Source organism: Ischnura elegans, chromosome 4, assembly GCF_921293095.1.
Source record: "Ischnura elegans chromosome 4, ioIscEleg1.1, whole genome shotgun sequence".
NCBI lineage: Eukaryota > Metazoa > Arthropoda > Insecta > Odonata > Coenagrionidae > Ischnura > Ischnura elegans.
Window position 1 is genome coordinate 58,195,122 of NC_060249.1, and position 11,448 is coordinate 58,206,569.

The 11,448-nt window shown below is 38.2% G+C and overlaps 1 protein-coding gene across 2 annotated transcripts; it reads left to right on the forward strand.

Annotated features, from left to right (window-relative positions):
* The first annotated feature begins 264 nt into the window (after positions 1-264).
* Positions 265-11,313, forward strand: LOC124157554. 2 transcript variants are annotated; one of them, XM_046532383.1, is made up of 7 exons: positions 265-552; positions 857-1,076; positions 3,003-3,144; positions 5,172-5,291; positions 7,775-7,927; positions 8,535-9,773; positions 10,925-11,313. In XM_046532383.1, the coding sequence occupies exons 1-7, from the start codon at positions 384-386 to the stop codon at positions 11,069-11,071; spliced, it is 2,190 nt and encodes a 729-aa protein (XP_046388339.1). In that variant the 5' UTR covers positions 265-383; the 3' UTR covers positions 11,072-11,313. The 2 variants fall into 2 exon arrangements, 1 of the variants encoding a protein (XP_046388339.1); XR_006864618.1 differs by lacking the exons at positions 857-1,076; positions 3,003-3,144; positions 5,172-5,291; ... (1 more) ...; positions 8,535-9,773; positions 10,925-11,313 and adding an exon at positions 2,065-2,518 and having other exon boundaries at positions 464-552.
* The last annotated feature ends 135 nt before the right edge of the window (positions 11,314-11,448 follow it).

The following is an 11,448-nucleotide window of genomic DNA, read 5'->3' on the forward strand; positions in this document are numbered from 1 at the left end:
TACTGGATACTAGAGTAAACTCTCTTCTTATGTAGGTTAATTTCTCGATGAACCATATTTAAAATGTTTGTTACTATCTTTAAGGGACTGTAAATTTATTTAACTACTCCTTTTTGGAAAAAAACTGACACACACTCCAACTTAAAACTTTTCGTCGTGTCTTGTTTCTTGTGTTGTGAAAATGGAATTTGGCTCAGTCTAAATAGAATCCATATTAATAATCAGTTGTAAACATTGATGTTTTTTTTAAAAGTGTTTCCTAGGTGATCATATATTGATTTTCGAGAGGTTTTTGGTATTTAATTACTTTTGTGAACTTCGGCATATCTGCACACGCACCACTTCAAATCAAGAGTAACATTTTCCCATTATAATTGTGTGAGATGGAAAGCCAAAAGCGACCATCCAGCCGAAGGTTCAATTACAGTTTTGCTTTTGCAAAATACCAAATTCCAGGCGATCCAACTGAAGTTATGGAACAGAGACTGAAGTCTTCCCAACCTTCGATCAAAATAGGGATTCCATCTGAGGGAAAAGATAATTTTGTAAAAGGTAAGAACGACTGTATAATGTGGAAAATGAAAAAAGAAATCGAAGAAGGGTTGAATAACCGGAATCAATCTCACCTGACTAGAGATTGAAAATTACCGTAAAAATTATTAAAAGGGGTTTATAAAATTTAAAATTGTCTTGTGAAAATCGTTCTATACAGATTTCGAATTTATTAAGCGATGAAATCACGGTTAAATTCCACAGCTATTCCAATCGTATGTTTTTTGTTTGATGCCATTACAAGCGCGCGGTTTTTTAAATGTCCGATAACTAATTCAAATGTTTCCCATTGAATAAAATATAGATCAAAAGGATTTCTGCTTCAGAGAATCCCTTGAAGTTTTCTCTGAAGATGGTAATGATCCAGGGAAATTTTTCGTCAGCGTGGAAAAAGAAAGCGATGTTCCTGAGGTGTATCAAGTTTACGTTTCCTTAAATCATAAAGTTGATGGCATCAAGCAAGAGAGCACATTATTAGGACGCGTTACACCCAAGTTCACCACTTTGGAGGAAATGAGAATTGAGTAAGTCTTGAACATTTCCGTCTGTAATGCCATTTCTCTTAATTTTTAATAATTAAAGAGTTTCAAAATAAATATAGAATAGTTTTTGATGCTGAAAATTATAAAAAAATGGCTGTAGAAGTGAATTTGTGAAACTGTAAGTGATAGGGAAAAAGGAAGTACAGTGAGCTTCTTCTTTCATTGGCTGTTTAAAATTTTCATTGATCTTCTAGACTCTACTTAGCCCCCTATTACCTAATCCTTAACTGGATAACTAAAAAATCACTAAAAATTGTCAATAGCCGGATTTAGCGTTAAAGGAAACTTTTTATGCTGCGTATTACGGTATAAAAATTATGATTATTGCAATTGAAAATTTACTTTTGTTTGGTAAGCAATAACCTAAGCTTTTTATGACTCTCCAGGGAAATTCTGCCCAGAGACAATCCTTTGCTGTGATTTCGACATGAATTACGTCATAGTATATGTCCGTATCCAGTTCTTAACGAGTATATTTATCTCTGTTAGACGACCAAGCTTCTTTCATCCCTGAATAAATGCAGATTAAAGCTCTCGGTCTGGAATCAGGGAGACATGGGCTGGAGTCCACGGCAAAGTTAATTTCTCTTTGTTGAATTTTCGTCCCTCCGTACTTTTGCGAATTTAGAGTTTCATCGTTGGCTGGTTCGTCGTAATTTTTAAGACTTCAAATACAAAATTTCAACAAATTTCCTCACGATTGAATAAAATGTTCTGCTTTTCGATTAAAATAGTCGCTGTTTCAAGATATATTAAATATGCAGAAATAGAATTGTCTAAGATTACATTTTTTTGTTCCGTAGAACTTCACCGCTGGCTGGATCACAGTTTTTATCGAGAATTCAACTAGAAAATGTCAAATAAATTTCTGATAATAGGATCTCTTTCTGGCGATTAAAATAATCGCCTTGTGATGATAATGATGCGGAAAATAGAATGATCTAAGAATCCCACTTTTTTGTTCCATCAGAGATCCTTCGTAGTGAGAAATGCTTCAGTATTGAGAAAGATGACCCAAAAATTCACAATTCCTAAATGAATGGATATTCAACGATTTAAAAATAGAAAAAAATTGGCCATCTTAATTATTCGTGCTTTGAAGAAAACGGAAAGATCCTTATGAAAGTAATGACCTTTACTGACCTGGATACACGAAATGGATACATTAAATTAAGAAATGAAGAAAATTTCTGACTGACCCAGTTTCCGAAAATTAGAGGAGCAGTAAATAATGAATTAGGTGTTAAGAACTATTGAAGAATTATTGAATTGACAATTTCACCGAAGATGACATTAATTTCAGTGATCCTACTCATAAATAATAAAACATAATGTAAAAAATAAATGCTTACAAAAACAAATGTATAGTAAATAATAAATAAAGAAGTCAGTGAATCAAGCAGTCAAAATAATTTAGCAATAAATCTATTCTTATTTGAACTCTGACTTTGGGTGCCCTAGCTAAATGAGAGCAATATTGAAAGGTATTTGAATATGGTAAGAAAATGGTAAAGAATATGTTGGCTCAGACTCATAAATTCACTATAAAGAAATTTATGTACTACGAATATATTTGCCACGCCGGAAAGGGATGGATGGGTAAATTTAAGAGGGGCCTGTGGCAATAATTAATGGATTTAATGAAGTTCAAAAAAGGAATTTTTACCGTAAGACTTTTGGCTTCACCAATTTCTTTAGTTTATTTCAATGAAACCACGATCATAGAAAAACTGAGAGGACAATCAGGTAGGAATAATGCGAGGTCACGCCTGCAGGTCACCAATGGGAATAGTAACGCAAAGACCTTTTGTTATATGTATGCATAGAGATATTGTAGAAGTGAGCCAAGAGATATTTTGTCTTGTGTTGATCAGAATTTTATTGCTAAAAAGTACGATTTTCTTCCAGTTCGTTGCAGCTGGGGAATAAAAAAATTGATCATCACGTGTACATACTCAACGAAAGTGACAACTATCATGTGTCTGTATCCTCTTTCGACGGAGATAAATGGGACAAAGCAGAAGCAAACTTCCCTATCGAAACGAATACGGTAAATACAGTTCAAACTTTGCATCTAGTAGCAAAGAAAAACGTCCATCTCTCCCAGTCAGTATCTCTTCATTTGAGTGTTGGGGTTTAATTCTACATTTTGAGTTTACAAGCAAAAGATATAGTAACACAGCATGACAGTTATCACTAAAATTCTTATATATAATTATAGTGCACTCAAGTATTCTGCTGAAGCTCTCTGGCATGAGTTATACTCACAAAGCAAAGTCGAATTCCTGGTCAAATTTCCCTTCAGTTTCTACCAATATTACAAAATTACAGTTTTTGACGATTTGGTTGTTTCTTTCTGATTTTTTTCAGGAGATTATTAATGGATAATGGTTGAAATACACATCAATGATACTCAAAATAAAACTCAAGTTCGCGTTGTATTTAGACATAACTATTAGAGAGAGTTCTGACGACTGACTCAAAGTGCACTCTTTCGAAAATCGAAGTCCATAAATGTTATGTAAAGCATATTAGGTTATGTGTGAAACAAAAGGAGAGAAAATATTTGCCCAGGAAAAGATTAGATTTTTGAAGCACGGCACTGAGTGTGCCTTGTATCTTTGTCCCAAAGTCCCAGCAGCGGTTGAGGGAGAGAGTAGTAGTCCGTGACTTCCGAAGTTCAAGGGTGACCCAAATTGCGGTTGGACGGGAGCCGAAATGGTCAGTGCTTTCGGGGTCACATTTCAACTTCTTCGCCACCAAAATGGGAGTGGATGCGCCGCGGCGGATATCATTATATAATATATTTAAAATATTTTTGTGACTCATATGAACTGCCAGGCAGGGCCGTAGTCAGACAAAATTTCAAGGGATTTGGAGAGGAGGCTTATATTTTGGCAGAGCTCATTTGAAGGAAATTGAAACTTAAGGCCGCATCTCCGAAACATTTCGGGAAGCTTAAACCCCATGACCCCAAAAACGAAGGCATGAATGCTATGACTAGCAATATATTTTAATTATATTTATTCATAAATGAAAAAAAATTTGAAAATTGCGCTAAAATTTATTGAAGTCAAACCCGTAACTGAAAAATTGTTTACTATATTAGAGGCTGTAATAGAAGTCGTTTTCATTGCTATGGGCCAACTGAAAAACTTAGATACTATTAGCAGAATATTTGGAGGAATTAAAAAAATAATATGCGCTGAATAAGTCTAAGAATTTTTACGTGACTTGTCCGCCGGATGTTGACTTAAATAACACATTTGATGAATTCACAAATTTATATTAAAATGTTACCCTAAGAGACCATTGCTTGCTGAATTGAGGTAGTTTTCTCATATTTATTGGCGCATTATGTATGTATAATTATGCCCGCATAAATTTTTCATCTCCTTAAAAAAGTCATCGTCATCAGCTAATTGTTAACTGTTAAGGCCTGACTATACGGCATCTTAACTCGTACGATTTAATGTCTAAATGTATGAACGCGAGAATGAACGCCAAAATTCACCGTTTAACCACCCAACGTGAGCGAACGCATCTACAGAAAATATAACCTGTTCTAATTTGATTAATGTGTTCGTACTTACATCTTCCGTTCAAATCCACATTATCATTCATGCAATCAGACGTTAACTCGTACGTGTTAATTTATCGTGTAACCAGGCTTTTACAGGGAAGTATGAAAAACAATTTCACAGACTTTTCTTTTTATCCCTTGAATCCTAACTACCGTACCATTGACATTTTCCATAATCTGGAACTTGGCAAGTGGGAATGGAGAAATTTGATTATTTTGTCATCACTGCCTCTGAACTAGTACTTAATTTCCAAAATTTGAGGTACCTAAGTGCTTGCTAACACATTTAAATTCACACGATTTTCAGATATTAGCTTCCCCACTAAAAATTCCGTTTTTTTAACTTGCAATAAAAATTACAATGAGTTTTACGAATTTAAGAAAACGAAGACATTTTTGACACGACCCAATTTTCCCTAAAGGGTGCCGGAACGCAGTTCCGCTCCTAAATTGAGCAATGCTCTAAACCCTCTAAACCATATTTTTATTTACAGCATTTAATGGGAGAGGCTGCCAATTACCTCTTTCTGAGGATGTCTGCAATGGAAGGAAATATGAAAGGGAAGACTTCCACCGCCATTCTTAATGACGGAAGTCTACACTCCTGCAGATATGTAAGATACAGATTAATTGAGCATAAAAGATAATTAGAGCAGAGCTAGGTCGTTAAAAATTCTTCATTTTACATTTCCTACTTTGGAATTCCTCATTTGAGGTGACTGTAAAGGAAGGTGCTTCAAATAGTAGCCTTTATATGTACAACTTTTTTATGGTTCTGCGATAGCGGATATTTCCGCGGTGTTCGGCGTTTTTCATTTCCTGTTACTACCGCGTCGGTTGCTGTGGCGATGACAAGTTTCTTTCAACAGTTATTCGACCTGGAGATGCTGGCAGTTGTGCCAACGAAGCTGCTGTCTTTGCCTCAGCAACTGACAGCAACGAGGTGGTAACCGGAAATAAAGAACTTCAATTTCGCAGATTTCCAGGTTCTATCTGCGTTGTCATTTTGATGACGACGTTACACATATTGTGCTGTAGGCGTCCTCAGGGCAGGGCGAAGGCCTGAGGATGCCTACAGCACACTAGGTCAAATGTCGCCCTCAAAATGGCAACGCGGACGGAACGCGGAAATCTGCCCTACTGCGAAAATGAACGCCGCGAAAGTTTACATCTCATTTTTCCAATTGCACTGTCCTTATTCCCCATTTCAAAAGGGGTTGAAAAAGAACAATATTATGGGTTAGTAGGGTTGTAAAAGGGGTGGGGGCACATTCATTTGGGCTGCTCGTCTAAAGTTTTCATTCAGTATCCAATGGTTGTTCTGATGAGCCACCCAACACTTTGGTTCTCACACCCAAAGTACTCGTCCATCTTCTTTGGATGTAGCAACCAAAGGAGTAGTTGGTACATCCAACTCCTCATCACCCATTCCCTTTGGGTGACACAACCAAATGTATGGACAAGTCCTTTCCTTCGCCTCAGCTTTAGGTGTGACACCCAAACCTACGATTCTCATATCCAAAGTGTTTTTCAGTGTAAGAACTTTAGTAACAGTGGCGTAACTATATGGGGGTGGAGATGAGGGGATAGATAAAGCCTCAAGAGAAATTTAAAAAATATTGAAAGCCATTGTCTATTTTGGACATAAAATAACTACATCTGCTTAAAGTTGAATTTTTAGCGCCAAAATGATGTAAAATATATTTCCAGGCATGTCATTTTTCAAAAATTTTCCCGGACCCCCGTAGCCACTCCTGGCCATCCCATCCCCCCCAAAGTATGTTCCTATTTACACCACTGTTTATGTTATAGTCGTGTGTTCATTTTCCACGATATTTTATTTGCTAATAAATAAAACACGTAGCAAAACACACTTTTCAAGTGTGGCTATCTAAATGTATGATTGAAAACCTGTGAGAACTATTATTTTCAGTGCTTCACTCATCGTTAAATTATATTTTCAATTTTCATCGGAAATATGTCTGGATGTATTTTGAAAGCCGTGAGCTTTGATATTCGTGTTCCCTATACTAGATACCCAACCCAAGCGACCCAAAATACAACCAAATATTGATTCAATGATTTTCCCATTCCGTCACTCATGGTTTCAACGTTCAATGCCGACCGCCATATTTCCCAGATGTTGGCATTTCCAAATTTTATATCACTTTGATAGTACATGATACGTTCGAAGAATATATTGATACACCAATAAAATTTTTAAGTCGTACCTTTTCATAATATCAAAATATATCGTGAGAACGCTAAAACGTTGTGTTAAAAATTGCTACGATTAACATAGCAGTGTACCCGAATAATTTGGAATTTGGAATGGCAAAGTGTAACCGATCGAAGGAAAACTTTTTAGATCAAATATTTTGCATAAATTTCTAGTAGAATAATTTTTTCCTCACGTTAAAGATCAATTTAGAAGAGAGCCTAATTATTATGGTGGAAACTATTACAAGGATAAGACAAGGGAAATAGACATAGAACCGCTAGATTTAATACATCGTTTTATCCGCGACCAATAAGGGGCCATAATACCTGCGGTAGTTTAGCTTTAAGATAGGTTGACTCAGAATAGGCTCTGTATTCATAGCTAATATCCCACTGTCAATCAGACAATACTGTCCGATTACATTTTTTGGCATGTTATAACTCATACATGAATCAGTTACTGCGCTAACTTTACGTTTTCCATTTCTAAATAACAGTTTTATTTGCATGGCAGCATGTTCGCGTCCCTAGCACTCTTCTAGTTTCTGGTCTGACCGCGTGTCGTTGTCCTTTGTGACCGGCAAGCGAGCGCATTTCTGATTAGGGCTAGTATTATGTGTTGCAAGCCTGGTGTGGAATCACCCCGTGCCACACACCCTGGTGGTGCCTTGCACGGTACCTCGTAGACGTAAATGAACGCGTGAAATTTTTCTAAAGCCTTCAGGCAGTGAATTACGAGCTTTCGTAAAAATTATAACATGTAGGTATTTTGTTTTTAAAAGTCACATATGCTCTGAGTATATACCCATCGTTTATTTCTATGCCGAAGTAATTTTTTTCTAGACACAAAATATATGCCTCATTTACTCATGAACAGGACTTCCGCCGCAGCATGGGACGATTTGGAAGGAATAGAAAGGAATTAATAACTGTTGCAGCCAAGAAAACAGTGAATGGTCCCAAAGGTATTCAGGTTTATAAATGGATTTTGAGCTTGGGAGGAGGCTATATCTTGAAACATAAAAGAAAAGTGAGTACATTCCCCACGAAAGAAAATGTTGATCATTTGAAATATTTTTTACGATCGCTGTATCGGATATTGAAAACAGTTATACTCGTATATCTATTATATTTGCATAGTTTATCTACCACACTTTCACCATATTTGTCATCCAATTCAGTCATCTCAGTAATTTTACCAAATATACTAGAATAAATTTCTCTGTGTGATTTGATCGGTAAAGATCGGAGAGGAATTGTTATTTATTGCACTGGCGGATTTCATATTTGTTCGATAGATTTTTTGGTAGTGACCTTCTGGAAACCAGCGAACCAATTACGAACGTATTGGATCAAATTACCGTTTATAAAAAATATTTCTTATAAACTAGAATATTGTTCGTAAAAATAATTGCAATATCCCATTTTATAACTCTCTGACTCTTGATAAAATTTTATTTAATTCTAAGGACAAATATATAGGTATAGAAAAAGTCAAGTGTACAAATTTAAGTGTGAGGACTACGGTATTTGTTGTGCTGGTATACTGGTAGAAGTTTCATTTCTCATTTTGTGTGCTACGGAACCAGTCAGATAGTTAATAATTTTCCCGTCGATCTATTCCTTATTTTTGCCAGTTCCCTCCAGGATCTCTCGTCCATCCCCCAGTTGAATGCGGTATCGGTGTCACCATTAGCGACACCGAAGAGGAAAGCGTTTCCACGACCCCAGAAGAATCGGAAGTTCCCACCGATCAGGCGACTATTTCATCAGACAAAATGGTAGAGGAGAGCGCCACGGAGTTGGAAGAGACCGGTGAAGGCGTCGAACTGGAAGCCTTCCTCTTGGACGATGAAGCAGAAGAGCCGAAAGAGGCCGTGGGGAGAGGGCCGGAAGACGCCGAGGAAAAACCGGAGGAGCGGATAGTGTCGGCCGGTGAAGAGGGCGATAAACCTTACACGGCGGAGGGTGAAGAAAACAAGACAGAAGATCTATTGGAACAAGGGGACGAGGAAGAAATTGGCGAGGATACCACGGAGAAGTTCCCACCGGATGTAGGGGAGAAGATAGAAGCTTACGGGGAAGAGGAGGTAGTGGAAGAGGGTAAAGGAACGGAAGAAATCAGAGAGGAGTTGGAAGAGATGGATCGAGTGAAGGCTGAAGAAGATTTGGCATCGCTGGCCCTCGGCACCGAATATTTAAGCACGGTACATGAGGTACATGAAGAAAGCGACGAGGTGAGCGGGCAGGATGAGGAATCGACGGAGAAAGATAACACCTTAGCGGAGCCACAAGAAGAAGATATAGAAGTGGAGGAGGAAGAAGGCGAAGCAGACGAGGAGGAAGAGGAAGAACCGGAAGAGGGTAAAGGCGAAGGGTCCTCCGATGAAGACGAGGCCGAAGAAGAAGGTGAGGGCTCAGAGGTAGAAGGAGAGGGAGGCGAGGGAGGGTCATCCGAAGAGGACGGCGAAGGGTCGGAGACCGCCTCCGCCGCCAAGGAGAAAGTCCATAGGGTCTTCTCCTTCGAGCAGGAGGGCTACTTCCCTCTCGTTCTGACCCCCGAAGTGAGCGAGGATGGGATTAAGCTGGAAGAGATCTTGAGGGACATCAAGGGAGTGAAGAGGGAGTGTAGGCACTTGAAGAAAGACATCAGGCAGGAGAGGAGAGAGGAGGAGAAGTGGAGACGGAAGCTACGGGGGTCAATGCTGGAGGCGGCGGGGCCGCTGACGTGGCGTCTGCTCGAGGGTGAGCGTCGGATGAGGATATCCCGTTATGCCCGGATCTTGCCAGGCGGGAGAGTTGACCAGGGACCGATACCCTTGAAGTACAGATGGAGGGAAGACCCGCAGCTCCTCGCGGCCTACAAATCCTGCAAGGTGAGCTGAACTCATATCAGATCTAGGACGCGAAAAATATGCTTTGCTTAAAGGCTCGTAGTCAGAAATTTGCTTCAGGGGAAGCTTGAGTAGTATCAGTGGTGGGTCCAGAATAGGGATAAGGGGGGGGGGGCTAGGTAGGGGACCAGAATATTAACCTCCAAGCATCAGAGGGGGTTAGAACAAATTACCATTTTATCTAGTGTAAATTGAATACCCAATAGGGGGCTGTAACCCATAGGCCCCTCTCGTGATCCGCCACTGGGTGGTATGCAGGCAGCCTCTTCTGATGTATTGTTATCAATTCAAATGCGTCGGAAAACTATACATTTCATGGAATCAGCTATATGGATTCGTTTTAATAATGCTGAAAGTTGTGCGCATCGTTGGTCATTGGAAAACAATGAAATGTTGGGAAAATATTGGGAAAATATTTCGGGAAGGCTAAGGCCCCCTAAGTCGGCTATGTGCCTCTTTCGCTGATTAAAAATGGCATCACTCATTGCATCAATCAGAAGGCTGAGAGTAAAGGTCACCCCTCACTAAGCCACAGGTGTGCGAATTTTTATAAATTCAAGGTAGCATAGTCAGTGCCTTTCCCTTGGCCAAGTCGCATCGCGATAATTTGATAACACTAAATAAATAATAAAAAACTGAGGGGTTCTGTACTGTCAGAAATCCTTAAAAGGAAATGGTTTTTATTTTTATTTTATTATGATACGAAGAATTTTCCGATTTTTCGAAAAATAATGAGAGTTCTCATCATTTTCTCAATAAACAGATTAAACTTTATGAGGGAAATACCTAGGAATATATTTTTGCTATGGTTTATTTTACCAAAGAGAGAAAATCCCAGAGTAAATGCGAATTTCAGATAATAAGGATGTCCCTAATTATTGTTTTCGTATAATTATTGCCAAAGGAGAGCGGGGGGAAATAATTAAAATATCGGACAATATCAGATTTCCATTTGCTGAAATGCGCAATGATTCTGTTCCAAGATTTTCATTTTTTTAGAATAAAGAAATAATTACGGTCAAGTCGAAAATTATTGGGAAATATCGAGTAATACTATGGGTATATTATTTCGTAGTAGAATCAGAGATCAAAAATGGCTACGATTTCTTACACTAATTTTCTTATTTTTTCAGATCAGACGAAGAATGGATATCAGATCCTACTCTGATGATCAAAAAGAATTATTGGATTTTTTATCAGATTTCCTCATGCATGTGCTCATCGATACGCCCGAGGACGTGGTGAAATACGCGAAAGAATATTTTGCGGCTTTCAAATGAACTCTGCCCACAGCAGAATAATCATAGGATCTAAATGAAGTCTCATAAAAGGCGCATGAAGAAAAATGGTCGCTTCAACGAACGAGCTGACCAAGTCACAGGTTTTCAGTGATGTGTTTTATGTTTGATTGTCATTCAGTGGCTAAGCTTTGGAGACATTCAAGTATTCAAGACTTAAGTTGCTCCAAGTTAAAGCTTGTACCGTCAAAAATAATTTTCAATAAATCGAAGATATAAGAGCATACAACACATTTTGTCAATTCTATTCGGAGAAAAACGGAGTCAATTTACTTATCAGGGAGGTACCTTTTGGAGTATTTCACGAGATGTCAGTTTTAATATTATAGAAATATTTAAATAACAAGTATGACGCAATA